This window comes from Marmota flaviventris, chromosome 16 (assembly GCF_047511675.1).
Source record: "Marmota flaviventris isolate mMarFla1 chromosome 16, mMarFla1.hap1, whole genome shotgun sequence".
Lineage (NCBI taxonomy): Eukaryota > Metazoa > Chordata > Mammalia > Rodentia > Sciuridae > Marmota > Marmota flaviventris.
Genome location: NC_092513.1, coordinates 16,654,699 through 16,670,961, shown reverse-complemented (window position 1 = coordinate 16,670,961; position 16,263 = coordinate 16,654,699). Strand labels below are relative to the sequence as shown.

The following is a 16,263-nucleotide window of genomic DNA, read 5'->3' as shown; positions in this document are numbered from 1 at the left end:
AGTGTGCTGGCAAGCATGGTGGGGGGGGGGTTGTTCATAAATTGTTGGAATTCACAGGAGATTTGGTACTTTTCCCTATTTATCTACTTATTTATATCAATGTGGACCTGTGGCTATTTATTTTATATTTTAAGTTGTAATTATTCCTGCTTTATTTATTTTACCACTCATGATTTCAGCTTTCCACTGGCTTCTGTATCCCTTTGACACGATCCATCTTTGTAGTTCTTACATCTTGGGAGGTGAGTTTTACTTTCTGGCATTGCAAGATGCTCCAAAATCTTCTGATGCATTTTCTCCCTACTCCAAGGAATGGGGCTATGTTAGAAGCGACTCATCTTGGGTCCAAGATGGCTTCCTCACTTTTGGTCACTGAGGTATCTGTGCCAGGATTCACCTTTCCTGGCCTCACTTTTTCCTATCTAATCTTCCTATAAGATTGCCCAGCTTTGAGCTGGGTGTGGTGGTGCATGCCTGTAATCCTAGCTGCTCACAGACTGAGGCAGGAGGATCGCAAAATCTAGGCTAGCCTCTGGGCCACGGGTTGGATTATGACGAGGTTCCCTCTACATACCCCTGTGTGTGTTGATACCCTCATTGTTTGGGTTGAAAATTTGGGGATGCAAAACAGCCAGGGAGCCCTTAGTGTTTGGGTGGAGTTGTGCTGCAGGGCCCTGTGCCCTCCAACCTGCTGCTGTGTGTTGGTAGTTAGTTGGTAGTTATTGCCCCATAATAAAAAAATTAAAAAGAGGGATGGGAATGTTGCTTAGGGATAGAGTGTCCCTGGGTTCAATCCCTAGTATTGCAAAATAATAAAAAGAAACAGAGAGAGATACAAAGAAAGGAAGGCAGGCAGGCAGGCAGGCTTGCCCAGTTTCAATTTTAATAGTTGTCAAATTTAGAATGCCAGACTAATAACAAAATATTATTACTCAGATAAGGAATTAGCCGCTTGTTTATGTGGTCTGGATTCCAGTGTTGATACTCTATAGAAACCTGGCTATAAAGATAGAATTTGGGTGATGGTATTTTTGCTTTGTAATCTTGTGTCTTTTATTACAGTTTTCTAAGAATTTTACAGATTCATGAGTTAGTTAAAAATTTAGGAAAGTTATATTTTGAGTATCTGGTTTTGTCAAGACAAAAATAAATAATTTAAATAACATGGTCCCAGGAAGTAGTACCTTTGTGGTATTCCCAGTTGAAAGTGCAGCTGCACTGTGTAGGATGTCCAGGATTGGCAGAGAGTTCCATGAAGGAGGCTAATTAAAGTCTGGACAAGTGGCACAGTGCAGACTCACATCTTGAGGATGTCGTCTGTTCTCTATGTTTGCCCTTTATAGGAAACCCTTTCTGAGAACTACTTTCTCACTGCTAAGTGAATAAACTGTAAACTAAAAATAATATACTCTTTTTCTCAAAACAGATCGTTATGTTTTTTCTTTTTCTGCTCCTCATGCTACAGTCATTATTGATTAATTTTTTAATTAGTTGAGACCTTCAACTCAGTTTCTACAAATCCTCGGCTGCTTTGGGCAGCACTCCTGGTGGGGTCCTGACACCTGGAGAAGGAGGGCTCTCAGGACTCTCGCCTTGCTGACCTCCCACCCGGCATAGAGGGGAAACCCCTGCATCCTGCACCACAGAGGAGCTGGGGGCCTTTCAGATGTGACGGCTGCTCCTGGGACGTTTTATGAACTGGGAAGTGCCACGTTGGTGTCTGGTTGTGTTGTGGCTTGGGGGCTCAGGTGAGCATGTCGAGTGCGATCAAGCCTCCTGTCTGAGCAGCTCTTCTGCCTGCCTCCCTGTTTCTGATCTGGGGGGGTCATTTGTTTGCAGCCCCTGGTTCTGGGTTTGACAAGGCTGACCCCCTCTGACCCTCGTTCTGTACTCCTTAGCTGAGGGTTCCCAGCTGTCAGCCAAGTAGGTCTGTCTATGCTCGATTGATGGAAAGGGAAGGGAATGCTTGAAATTCTCTGACTCCTGGTTCCTTGTGATTTGAATTCTGTGCTTAATGTTCTGTGCCACGGGTTTGATTATGATGAGATTCCCTCTACATACCCCTGTGTGTGTTGGTACCCTCATTGTTTAGGTGGAAAATTTGGGGATGCAAACAGCCAGGGATCCTTTAGTGTTAGAGTGGAGTTGCGCTGGAGGCCCTGTGCCCTCCCACCTGCTGCTGTGTGTTGGCAGTTAGGAGCTTAATGTTTGTTCCCTTTTCCTGGGTTTGTCCTTAGACACTGACTTAACTCTCCGGAGCTGCAGAGAAGCAAATAGGAAATTCATGTTCTTTCATTGCTTCATTCAGTATTCATTGAACAAATAGTTCTATTATTACTAGTAAGCAAACCACAAGGGAAAAGGTATTAACTTTCTAATAATGTGGAAATTGAAGTATTGTAAAGCATCATTTTGTTGCCTTTGACATTAGCTAATAGGTATTTACAGAGTTAGGGGACAAGATACACTAAAAACTGTAATAATGCATAACTGGTAGTAGTAAAAATGTTTGTATCCTTTGGCAGACTATGTTGACATCTGTGTTCAGAGCAGGAAAGATGACCTGTTTGTTGATCAAATTTGGAAAACTATTGACATTGCAGTTTAGAGATTTATGGTTTTCATTAGCATAATAGAGTCTATGAAGGAAATCTGCCTAACTTAGAAAAATCTAGCATTGGTTATATGTATTTCTGTCTTGTCTCTGTTCAAAACTTGGTAACACACTACAGAACCAGTATCAGAGTTGAAAGGATGCCTGAGGAGTTTTATTGTTTCGTAGAGAAGGTGATTGTCATGGGCAAAACATGGTCAGGATTTGGAGGAGGAGTAGGTTGTAGGAACACCAGGGCTGCATTGAAGTTTGGCATCCTGTTGGGAGAGCCAGGCAGAATATCATACTGGCCGTTGGCTGGATGGCCCTTAAGGGTGAACCTGGTGAGGGCAGAAACCTGGGCATTCTTGGAATGCACTGTGGGAGTTGTTGAGATTGCCGTTGAACAAAGGTAGATGACCAAGTCTGAAGGGACTCTTGAAGGGCGAGAAGCAAAAGTTCCCAGTAAATCAGAGAAGCCAAGCAGGCCCTTGGCAGTGCCCTGATGTCCGCAAGAGGAAAGGACGACTGGAAAATGAAATTCTAAGAAAAGTCACGGGCAACAAGAACAGGGACAAGGGAACGAAGATTGGGAATGGATTGCTTTTGGAGTCTTTTTTTGGCGGGTAATCATGGGGATTGAACCCAGGGCCTTGCACATGTAGGGCAAGTGCTCTACCATGAGCTGCACCCCAGCCCTGTTGGAGTGTTTTCTAGCTGTGAGAAACTTGCTTTGTTTCATAGTAGCCCTGTGCTGTAGGTTGAGTATCCCTTATTTGAAATTGTTGGGATCAGAAGTATTTCAGATTTTGGAGTTTTCAGGTTTTGGGGATATTCCCCTAGATTTTGCTGGTTGAGCATCCCTAATTTGAAAATTCAAAGCGCTCTGAAAAGCAAAACTTTTTAGTACCTTCATGATGTTCAAAAAGCTTGTAATTTGGGAGCATTTCATATTTTAAATTTCCAGACTGGGGATGCCTGACCTTGTTTAGTGACAGTGTGCCCCTTCATTTGTACCTGTGAGGAGGGGATGCTCAGAGGTGAGGGGACTGCCTTGGGCTCCTGGCTAGCAGTGGTGAGTAGTGCAACAAGAATTCATTTCCAGGCTTGGGGATGTGGCTCAAGTGGTAGCGCGCTCGCCTGGCATGCGTGCGGCCCGGGTTCGATCCTCAGCACCACATACAAACGGCGATGTTGTGTCCGCCGATAACTAAAAAATAAATATTAAATAAATAAATAAAATAAAGCTTAGTTTAAAAAAAAAGAATTCATTTCCAGGCCTGTCTTCTTTCTCTTATATCACAAAGCCTGTGTTTTCCTTTTTAACTTTTTATCTTGAAATAATTTTTACTTATAAAAAAGTTGCAAAAATAGTAAAGAGTTTTCATGTACTGTTTACTCAGCTTTCCTTTAGGTTAATGTTTTGCATTAATTATAACACACTTATCAAAAGTAAAAAACAAAAAGTTGGTTCAATATTGCTAATGAGACTAGAACCTTTATTCAGATTTCAGCAGTCTTTGTTGTTGTTGTTGTTAACTAATCAGAGGACAGTATTTGTTCCTTTCCTCTTTGGCCTTACGGTGTATGATTTGGTTCTTGTTAAAGTTGGTCTTTTGTTTTGGTCTTCCCCTTCCATTCTTAGTTGATTTTTAAACATTTTAATATTTTGTTTCTATTTTTGGCAATACTTGGGATTCAACTCAGGGGCCCTCTGCCATTGAGCCACATCCCTAGCCCTTTTTATTTGAGACAAGATCTTGCTAAGTTACTGAGGCTAGCCTTGAACTTGTGATCCTCCTACCTCAGCTTCCCAAGTAGCTGAGATTACAGGTGTGGGCCACAGCATCTGGCATTTTTTTAGTTTATATTTACATATAAAATATATGTATCCCTTCCCACAGGTACCTTAAAATTCTCAGGGTTTTGACAGGTACATAGAAGTATGTCTCTATCGTCAAATTTGTAATACAGAATAGTTCCATTGTTCCCCAGATTCTCCCCTGAGTCCTCCTGAATTTTGACAGTGGTTTCCATAGAGTGGATTGCCGAGGTCTGGGAAGGCATCGGGAAGTGAGGATTTGTCCCAGTGCTGGGAAACTTGAGCAGTGGAGGCACATGAATGGGGACAGAAGCATCCAGGGTCCCTTGGGTAAGGCTGGGGAGCCTCCATGCCAGCAGGCAGAAGTGATACGTGTGACTCAGAGTGGAAGGGCGGTGACCAATGGAGGACTGTGAAGAAAGGCCCTGGGCAGCCTTGTGACTGTTTTCTTTACATTAACTGCAGAAAAATAAACAGAGGTGGAGTCCAGGAGGGAAAATTGGAAAGAGCCACTCTCCCCTTGCAGAGTGGGTGTTCATAAGAAAGGCAAGAGGGGGAAATTTCAGTGCCTATTGACATTGCGGCCCGACCACAGGAGGGTAGACGCAGAGACTTGCACAGTCAGGCCTTGAGAGGTCTTTCTCAGGAGCTTCCCTTAATAATTGGAAAAGGCAAAAAAGCCAGTTTTCACTGAGCTTTTGGGCCAGGAGTTCTGGGAGTAAGGGGAGCAAGCTGATCTTCTGGGGAGGACTGAGATTTGCGGGCGTCTTTGCCAACGTGGATGGCAAGTTCTTTTAGCTGCTTCTGCAGGGCTGAGGGAAAATGGATAGGGTGGACCCTGTGTGTAGACCCTTGAGGGGAAAGTGTAGAATACTGAAAGCAAGGGCCCTAGCTAGGTTTATTTCTGTATTTCCCAAGACCATGCCCTGATTAATGGCATTAGTGAGCAGCTTCATGTTTATATTTTCAGAAGTAGTTTGAATGTTCACATCTGTTGTATTTCAAATCAGAAATATTGTTAGCTGAAGAAGAAAACATATTGTCTTGGCCAAATATCAATTTGTAGATTCGTAATTGATATCGTCAGGATTAATGAAGCCAGTATATCCATCTATCTATCCTGGATAATAGCAACTATATTTGACAGAATTGTGTTAACAGGTGTACAGAATTAACTAAATGTATAGTCTGTTCTCACCTGCATATAATAAACTCTGCTGTTGCAGTGTCACCCCAGAGCAGGCTGTTTAGAAAATGAAGTTCTGCCTTCAACGTGGCTTTGCCATCCGACCCCCACCAGTGCTGCAAGGGGAGAGGATTGAGGGGACTCAGTGTTCTTATATGTCACCTTTCTTCTCTGTGGTTGAAAGTAACTTAGACCTATATGGTGCTCTGGCCTATGGTTGAGAGTTACTCAGGGTTTGAATTTTTAAGAGATCACATCGGTCCTTTTGTTATTGCTTATTTTCCCTCAAACTCTAGGAAGCCAGGGATCCTTCACGGCTGCTCCAGAGGTGCAGATGATTAGTTTTTTGTTTTTGTTTTTTTTTTAACTTGGCCATTGCTGTTTAGGAACAGTGAAGAAGCATGAGGCTGACTGCATAACTGGACTGAGTGGGTGCTGGGAATGGAATTGTAGGGAGGAAGTTTTTTTTTGATAAGCAGTTCAGATTGGAGGGGGATAGAAGCAGAAGGTCAGTGGGTCGAAGAACTGTACTGTAGAGGGTCCTGAAACTCCTCCAGGTGGAAGAGATTGGGAATGGAGGAAGAGCTGAAGTTTGGATCGTGGGCTGTGGGAGAAGCTAGAATGTGATGTAGGCAGCCAGAGGAAGCCCATCCCTGTGTGCTCCCTTGAAGACTGGGGATGCTTGCTTCATTTGTCACAAGGAACAAATTAAATTTGAAACATTGCATAATGTAAACATGTGTTATAAGAACATTTCATATTTGAAAGAAGGATAAGAAGGATATAAGAACATGCATTAGATCCATTAATCTGTTAAATTATTTCTTTAAAAAATTCAATGGCATTAAAAAAAACAATTACAATGACCAGATTGTCTAGAATAGCAACAGGAAGTTCCAAAAGAGAATGACATATCTAGTTGTTTAATGGGATGCTTGTAGAATACTGTCAAGGTAGTCATTAGACTCATTTGTTTTTCTTTAAATAGGACTATTATGATTTAGAGTTTTATTGATTTTCATTAAGGGGAATGCTAGTTTCTTCTTTTAAATGGGGCATCTCGTGTTTTCACTGGTCGGATTAACCTCTCTGTGTCTTGGAGGTAGAGCTGGGGATGATTAGGCCCGTGTCTCCCCTGTGGGAATCTTTGTAGTCAGGACTCAGTGGTTTTAACACTGACTTCTCTGGTTGGAAATTGGGAAGTCACCCATCCTCTTTTATTACTGAGAAGAACACTATTTTTTATTGAACATTTTTTTTAATTGCAAAGGATAAGAAGTATATAATTAAGTAATAAATAGGTTTTCCTCAATTTTTTCTTGACTATTTGGTAAATATTGGTTTCTGTCAACAAAGGTGAAATATCTTTCTGTAATTTTAAGAAACTTTGGTAGGAAAGGAAGTGTTTTGTCCATCTGTCTTATAGGATGGAATGCAGCAGCCATGTGACAGACTTCAGTTCTTTTGATTTCCTTTTTTTGTAAATGGGCCTAGTATTTTTTTCCTCCAGATACTTTCAGTGTCTTTGGTGGGAAAGGATGTTATACATTAAGCACAATTGCCGTTAGTGAATTATTAGTTATTGATATGGGGTTTGGTTTAAATTAAAACACCATTGATAACCTTTGAAAGAAGATATATTTTGTAGGGTGTAAATGAAATGAAAGTCATAGTTACAGTAAGCAAAGATTATTCTGTTTGGAAATCAAACTGTCAAGGGAATCTAAAACAAGGGTGCTTGCTCTATATTATCTTTTAAAAGAGAAGACTGAAGTTTATTTTTGTAATGTTTTTAAGAACAAGAATCTATTTTTAAGATGGTAGTACTGGGGATTGGGTGGGAAAGAGGGAAACTTCCAGATACAGTCGTTCTCTTTGTGCTCAGTGTAACTGAGAAATGCGGTGGGAGTGGAGTGGGTTTCTCCCTTCACCGGGAACATTAGCTTCTGCCTTCCAGAGTGTGGGAAGGGGAGGCAGTGACAGGCCAGTGTGCCTGTGGGTGTAGAAGTGGAGTGTGAAGTTACCCAACAGGATGTTTATTACCTTGACTACATGGCACAGATGAGTCCACCTGCCACAGTGACCTCAAGTTTCAGACCACGTGACGGGCCTCCCATTGGCCACTCACTCATGATGCCTCTTGAGCTTGTGGTGAGGCTTCCTTCAGGGGAAGAGGACAGCTGCTTCACTTTATTTATTCATTCATTTATTTATGGTGCCAGGGATTGAACTCAGGGGCACTCAACCACTGAGCCACATCTCCCACCCTATTTTGTATTTTATTTAGAGACAGGGTCTCACTGAGTTGCTTAGCACTTTGCCGTTGCTGAGGCTGGCTTTGAACTGGAGATCCCCTGCCTCAGTCTCCTGAGCTGGTGAGATTATAGGCATGTGCCACTGCGCCCTGCTGGTTCATATTTTTCAATCTGGTAATTCACTTTCACATCTTCAGGGTGCCCCACTGTTTTACCCTGGGCTTTCTCATACCTTGCAAGAAAAAAGGAAGGTAAACTTTGGGTGGAGTTAAGAAATGGGAGGCCGGACACACTCAGTCCCGATGGAGGAGCAACTGCTGGAGCATCTTCTGAGTGCCTCGATGACCCCTGGGCTTTGCAGGCCAGGCACCCATGCATATACCCTGCTGGGTGGATAGCAAAGGATGTGCTGGTGTGGGTGCAACAAGTCAGCCCTTACTGAAGGGTCTAATGCTGCAGCCTGTGGTTCAGCAGGAATGGAAGGTGTTCAAAATCGCATTTTAATCTTGCAAGTGTTTATGGGAATACCCACCCACTGCACTGCCATCTGAACTGCCAGTTGCTCAAGTTTTGTGTCACATGGTGACCTTTTGTCATTTCTTGCGGTGGTATGTCCTGGTTCTCATGACCAGCAGATATTTGAATTATCTTTTCCATCATTTTGTACCTGAACTGACCGTGCTTTGGTAGGAACAGTGTGATGTGTTTTGCTTACCAAATCACAAAGACATGGTTAGTGACAAAAGTCCCATGCAGCTGTAAGGATAGGCTAGGAGGACTTAGGCAGGGCCCAGTTACCACTGGGGTCGTCTGGGAGCTGGGTAAAGATTCACCTTCCCACCCTGGTACTGGGGCAGGGAATGAGTCGTGATTCTTTATCATAAGTTTTCAAAATATGGTGGCCTATATCCTAGGGCCCTGTGGTTGGTAAAGACAGACTGCAGGGCGGCTCTGCTTAGGCAGCTTATTGTGGGCATTCAATTCACAACAGCAGAGTGAGGCTTAAAAGTGAAAGTGGTGGCATTCAAGGGCTATTCATACGTGGGTGGATTCCTGTGTGGATATAGGATCGACAGATGGATTTTTTATTCTCCACATTTTGCAGTCTAAATGTTTAGTTACATTTTCCTCCTGGGTATGACTTCTCATGTATATTTTCACATCAGTAAAATATTAATATTTTCTTTTCTAAGCATCTTTTTAAAAAATATTTGTTTTTTAGTTGTAGTTGGATACAATACCTTCATTTTATTTATTTTTATGTGGTGGTGAGGATTGAACCCAGGGCCTTGCATGTGCTAGCCAAGTGCTCTACTGCTGAGCCACAGCCCCAGCCCCTTCTAAGCATCTTTTATCTTAGTAGTGGTTTGATGCTGAGGGTATATATATTTCCCAGTCTGATGGAGTAGGCAGAGAATAGTGACCAGTTTGCTTCAAGCTAAGCAAACCACTGGGAGAAACTTATACCAAGATTTTTCCAGCTCTGTGTGGCTGAGATGTGTGAATGGAAGGTGATTAATACTTCAGGTATGTATTTCATCCTCAATGGGTTTGTCTTCCCAGAGAGAGTTGTGCATTTGTGGTTTATCAGTTTTCATAGGGATGCATATTCAGGGCCAGATCCCTGACCCCTGTGTTGCTAGTTTCACCAGGAATGCTCCATCTTTTACAGATTGTACAAGAAATAAAAGCACAAGTACTTGAGGAAAATGAGGAAGACAGCATCCCGGGAGCCACTGAATAGGTTAGAGGAGGAATAGCATAGTAAATCCTGGAGAGCTGGTATGTGTGCACCTGGTTAGTCTCATTCTTCCTTTGCGGTTGCCTGTGTCAGTGGTAACCCTCCTCCCTTACGACTTTGTCGCTTGTTCAATGCCTCTTTCTCTCCAACTGCCCTTTTTTTGGTACTGGGGATTGAACTCAGGGGCCACATCCCCAGCCCTATTTTATATTTTATTTAGTGACAGGGTTTCATGAGTTGCTTAGTGCCTTGCTGTTGCTGAAGCTGGCTTTGAACTCGCGATCTCCTGCCTTGGCCTCCTGAGCAGCTGGGATTACAGGTGTGAGGCCACAGCGCCCAGCTCTTCCTTTCCTTTTAATCTCTTCTCCCCGACCCTTTTCTCTTTCTCTCCCTTTCCTATCGTCCATTCTCCTTTCTTCTTCCTTCTTTCCTTTCCTTCTCTTTCTGGCTGCTTGCCTCCAATGCAGAAAGAAGGACCAAGTCCAAGGAGATTCTGCTGCTTCCTGAGGGTCTCAGCCCTAGTGACAAAGCTGGGCCCACACCTGTTCTTCTGTTATAAATCCAGCCTCTGGCCTTGACTTAGACCCAGTAATGCTCTGTGTGGGTAGTGTACAGAGGAGTGGCACATTGTCCTCAGGCAGTTTACAGGCCAGGGGGTGAGAAGAGACAAGCACACACACACACACACTGGAGGACATGCCAGGAAATAATAGAATCTGAAGATGAGCAGTATGGGGTTCAGAGAGCAGAATGATCTCTCCTGAAGTGGAAATTGTATCTGATCCTTACTATCACTTGTCTTCTGCAGGTGGGATGAAGGGCCCCCTGTGAAGACCCCAAGTACTGCATGCATTTCCCTTTCATCTTTGGTAATGGCTGTGACTGTCCATTTTCCTAAAACTAACTATCCTTCCATCCAGGAGTGCTCCTTTGATTGATTCATTCATTCATTGATTCATTCACTTATTTATTTGATACTAGGAATTGAACCCAGAGTCACTTAACCCCTGAACTACATCCAAGTCCTTTTCGTTTCTTATTTTGATATCAGATCTCACTAAGCTGCTTGGGGCTTTTCTAAGTTGCTGAGGCTGGTCTTGAACTCGGTATCCTTTTGCCACAGCGCCCCGCCCCCCCAGCCACTGGGATTATAAGCATGCACCACTGTACCTGACCAGGACTATTTCTCTTTTAACATAATAGGGAAAATTAGGGTTAAATAAATATGGATGGAATCAGCTCCTTAGGGGTTTTTAAAAAGTCCCATGTGGAACTTAGTAGTGGATATCCTGTGGTGGGTTTGAGTGCCCATTTCTTTCTTCTGATGGATGAATATTGAAATTTATAATTGGTTTTTTGATCATAATCTATTTGCTTTATTATAGTATTCCAAGTCTGATGGTGACTATAATACTGATAATTTTGCTGTGGAATTAAATGCTTTCAAGTTCAAAATATGTTTGGAAGTCAGTGTGTATGAAAACGGTGTGATAAATTCAGTTATACGTGACAGCTTTTTAGTTTCTATACCAAACCCGCCTTTCTGACCTATGCAGTGTTGACTGGCTGACTTTTCCTGAGATAGGAGTCACACTGGTGATATCGGATAGCATTTTAGAGAGGTTACTTTTGAAACTGTAAATATGGATCTTGTACATATTCTCTGAATGTTACACCAAGTGCCTTTGCCAACTTGTGCTTCCTTGGTGATCATCAGTGTATTGGTATAAACCCCACAGGGAGAGTGACCTCACCAGTTGATGGAATTCTTTTATCTTCCTTTAACAGAACATCTGATCAAATTCATGACCATGGGGGATATGAAGACCCCAGACTTTGATGACCTCCTGGCAGCATTTGACATCCCAGATATGGTCGATCCCAAAGCAGCTATTGAGTCTGGACACGATGACCACGAAAGCCACATTAAGCAGAACGCCCATGGGGACGAGGACTCTCACACGCCATCCTCTTCTGATGTGGGTGTCAGCGTGATCGTTAAGAATGTTCGCAACATTGACTCCTCGGAGGGCCCCGAGAAGGACGGACACAACCCCACAGGCAATGGCTTGCATAATGGGTTTCTCACCGCGTCCTCGCTGGACAGTTACAGTAAAGATGGAGCGAAGTCCTTGAAAGGGGACGCACCTGCCTCCGAGGGGACTCTGAAAGACTCCACGTTCAGCCAGTTCAGCCCCATCTCAAGTGCTGAAGAGTTTGATGACGATGAGAAAATTGAGGTGGACGACCCCCCTGATAAGGAGGACGTGCGTTCAGGCTTCAGACCGAATGTGCTGGCGGGGTCCGTACCCCAGCAGGACTATGACAAGCTGAAGGCTCTTGCAGGGGAAAACTCCAGCAAAACTGGAATCTCTACTTCAGGCAGCGTAGAAAAAAACAAAGTTAAGAGAGAAACAGAAACCAACTCCATAAATCTGAGTGTTTATGAACCTTTTAAAGTCAGAAAAGTGGAGGATAAGTTGAAGGAGAATTCGGAAAAGGTGCTTGAGAACAGGGTCCTGGATGGGAAGCTGAGCTCCGAGAAGAGTGACGTGAGCCTTGCTGGTGTTGCCCCGCCTAAGACCAAGTCTTCCTCCAAGCTCTCCTCGTGCATAGCAGCCATCGCAGCCCTGAGCGCCAAGAAGGCGGCCTCGGACTGCAGCAAAGAGCCAGTGGCCAACTCCAGGGAACCCTCTCCGTTACCAAAAGACGCTCACGATAGCCCGAGGGCCGCCGACAAGTCTCCCGAATCCCAGAGTCTTATTGATGGCACCAAGAAAGCCTCCCTAAAGCCACCGGACAGTCCCCGGAGCGTGTCTAGCGAGAACAGCAGCAAAGGCTCCCCATCCTCCCCCGCAGGACCCACACCTGCCATCCCCAAGGTCCGCATCAAAACCATCAAGACGTCTTCCGGCGAGATCAAGAGAACTGTGACGAGGGTGTTGCCGGAAGTCGATCTCGACTCTGTGAAGAAGCCTTCTGAGCAGACAGCATCCGTGATGGCCTCTGTGACATCCCTCCTCTCATCTCCAGCATCTGCTGCTGTCCTTTCCTCCCCGCCCAGGGCGCCTCTCCAGTCAGCTGTTGTTACCAATGCAGTTTCCCCTGCAGAGCTGACCCCTAAACAGGTCACCATCAAGCCTGTGGCCACTGCTTTCCTCCCTGTGTCTGCTGTCAAGACGGCAGGGTCCCAGGTCATCAATTTGAAGCTCGCTAATAACACCACGGTGAAAGCCACAGTCATATCTGCTGCCTCTGTTCAGAGTGCCAGCAGCGCCATCATTAAAGCCGCCAACGCCATCCAGCAGCAAACTGTCGTGGTCCCGGCATCCAGCCTGGCCAACGCCAAACTCGTGCCAAAGACTGTGCACCTTGCCAACCTTAACCTTCTGCCTCAGGGTGCCCAGGCCACCTCTGAACTCCGCCAAGTGCTAACCAAACCTCAGCAACAAATAAAGCAGGCAATAATCAATGCAGCGGCCTCACAACCACCCAAAAAGGTGTCTCGGGTCCAGGTGGTGTCGTCCTTGCAGAGTTCTGTGGTGGAAGCTTTCAACAAGGTGCTGAGCAGTGTCAATCCAGTCCCAGTTTACATCCCAAACCTCAGTCCTCCCGCCAATGCAGGGATCACGTTACCGACGCGTGGGTACAAGTGCTTGGAGTGTGGGGACTCCTTTGCACTGGAAAAGAGCCTGACCCAGCACTACGACAGGCGTAGTGTGCGCATCGAAGTAACGTGCAACCATTGTACAAAGAACCTTGTTTTTTACAACAAATGCAGCCTCCTTTCCCATGCTCGTGGGCATAAGGAGAAAGGAGTGGTAATGCAGTGCTCCCATTTAATTTTAAAGCCAGTCCCAGCAGATCAAATGATAGTTTCTCCGTCTAGCAATACTCCCGCTTCATCCTCCACTCCGCAGAGTTCTGTGGGAACTGGCACACACACTGTAACAAAAATCCAGTCTGGCATAACTGGGACCGTCATATCCGCTCCTTCAAGCACACCCATCACCCCAGCTATGCCCCTAGATGAAGACCCCTCCAAACTCTGTAGACACAGTCTCAAATGTTTGGAGTGTAACGAAGTCTTCCAGGACGAGACGTCGCTGGCCACACATTTCCAGCAGGCTGCAGATACGAGTGGACAAGTAGAGTATCATTTAAATTTTGGTGTTTCAGTGATGGGTCTGTAGCTGTGAGTGCTCAATAAGATGCTTGATTTTAGGGGTGGTAGTGCAGTTACGTGGACAGGGATGCGCGCGCGTGTGTGCAGGTAAGCACTGGAGAGAGCAAGGATTGTTTCTATAGAATAGAAGCAATGTTGTACCATAAAGATGGTTCTTTTAGCTATATAAAAAGTGTATGTGATGGCTTAGTTACGGTAGTTAGGTTTAAGTAATTGGTCATTGGAATATATGTTGGGAATCTGGATTTAGCTATAAAATTATACTGTCATCCCATTGTGTTAAGTGATCAAGTTGTCATCAGTTCCTGAGTTACTAGTGACAATTTTGGAATTTAAAAATTACTTGTTATTATTTATAATACTGAATGGCTTTCATAAACATACCCAGTGCATACATACTTTTATGGCATGTCTACTTAAGAAGGTTCAACAGTATGTTCTGTAATGTTCTTTACTACAGTGAGTGGAAGCCACAAATGACAAACCCATCACTGTGTACATGGGATACCTTTGTGTGTGTTTGCAGCTTTTGTGATTTTGTAGTGAAGTACAGATCCGTGTTGGTAAAATATCTTTCACAGTGGACCTCATCTTTTATCTCTGTCATTTGCTTCTCTCTCTGAGACAACTTTTAGTTAAATGTTAAATGTTTAACAAATATACCTACTATTCGAAAATAATTTCACATGCTGAAATACTTTCCAGTTAGAGAAATGTATGATACTGTCCAAATCAGCAAATGAGTGGAATTTGATGGGGGAGGGGTGCCAGTTTGAGCTAATACTCTGCCTGTCTTTATGGAGATCCAGCGGGGAGGTGGTCTTTCTCGGGTATCTTGTTCATCAGGAGGCATGTGCTGTGGTCTGGTAGTTTTGGTGATTGGTTCTTCAAGGGCAACTACTGGTTGTTATTTGTAGGATTTAGAATTTGGGGAACAAAGATCGAGAATGCCTCAGTATTTTTCCAGTGATTTTCAGTTTAGTGGCAACAGATGCGATGAGAGTTTTGACAGTGTTCTTGCGGGTTTGCATGTTGAATGTGTCCCTGGCTCCGACTGTTGAGTGCGTCAGAAGAGAAGCAGTTCTGTAGTCAGGAGTGATTGCTGGAACTTAGTGGAACCTAGCGATGATGCTTGGGTTCTATCTGGATGCCCCCTTATCTTATTGCCTCTTCATCAAAAGGGTAGTATTTGTTTTCATCTTAAAAGAATGCAGTAAAAGAAGCCAAGGAAAACCTCAAAGCCGTTTGTTTACAGTGTTTGTCCCAAGCCCTGTTTCTGGTTAGTGGGCTCCCTGTTGGCCTTGGAGGTTCCCACAGGTCCCTAGTTTTAAGGTCCTCAGTTTGGCACTGCCCTCAGATATGGCTGTTTTTTCTGGGACCCCCTTCTTCTCCAGGAACATGGAAGGACATGGGCAAAGATGCAGACATTTTCCTTGGTCTTGTATTCCCCGGTTCCTGTTCTCTATTGACCTTTTAGGCTCCGCATTAAGCTGGGATCAAAAGGGTATGGCTCTCTCTCCTGTGTGTGGTTGCTTTACTGTCATTTTTGTATTTTGTTGGGACAGGTAAAACATGTAGGTCCCCTATGTCACCTGGAATCCTAAGGAATAAGTAACTGCCTTACTCTGTTTTAACTCTAAGCCTAGGTAAACATCAAGGTAAACAAATGGACCATCATTCCATTTCCTTTCTCCAGTTAAGCCTGCCTAAGTCACCCCCTCAGCACCCCTGAGAAGAGGATTTACAGGTAGTGAGCTTCATCCGACTGTATAGCCAGGCCTGAAGGGCGGGAGACAGAAGTGCCCCTGTCACCTTCTTCTGGTGTTTGGTGCCCCACCACTCACTGCAGTCATGGCCCAGAAGACCCCCCACGACCTCTTGTTTGCCTCAGACACGGCTGTGGTTCTCCCGTGGACGGATGGGGAGTCTGGTTCTGCCTCAGCAGCCCGGGCTGCACCAGCTCTGTATGGAGCGGCTGCTTCTCCTTCTGCACTCGCAGTTAGACTTGCCTGGGAGGCAAGCTGGAAACGCTGGCTTCGTAATGCGGGAGCTGGGGCCTCCTCGCCCTTGCTGCCACCAGGTGTGGCATTGGGTAAGCGTGGTAGCGGGCTGTAGGGCTGCAGTAAGACAGAAGGACCAGATGAATGGGGATCAGTCCATAGTCCGTCTTTCCAGTCTGCTCATCACATGGCCCTTGGCCAATTTACAGTCTGTGAACTTAAACTTAGTTGGGAAAAAAATCTTCCTATAGAAATATTTCCTTTCTGATGGGTGTGGGTATAGCTCAGTGATGGAGTGCTTGCCTAGCACCTGTGAGGCACTGGGTTCAATCCTCAGCACCACATAAAATCAATAAATAAAATAAAGGTGTTGTGTCTATCTACAACTAAACAAAATTTTTAAAAAAAGAAAGAAAAAGAAAAAGAAAAAGAAAATTTCCTGAGATTGGCACTTAGAATACTTTTGTCTTCTCATAGAAT

General features: G+C 44.5%; 1 protein-coding gene across 14 annotated transcripts in view; it reads left to right on the top strand.

Annotated features, from left to right (window-relative positions):
* Znf532 (zinc finger protein 532) overlaps positions 1-16,263 on the top strand; it is a 105,739-nt gene that overhangs the window by 33,242 nt on the left and 56,234 nt on the right. For 11 of the 14 annotated variants that reach the window (XM_071602701.1, XM_071602706.1, XM_071602711.1 and 8 more), the window contains one exon: positions 11,386-13,745. In XM_071602701.1, coding sequence (XP_071458802.1) covers positions 11,403-13,745 — 2,343 coding nt within the window. In that variant the 5' untranslated portion in view covers positions 11,386-11,402. Of the gene's footprint in view, positions 1-9,528; positions 9,639-11,385; positions 13,746-16,263 lie in introns of all 14 variants that reach the window. The other 3 variants (XM_071602705.1, XM_071602704.1, XM_071602709.1) reach the window with 1 other exon arrangement.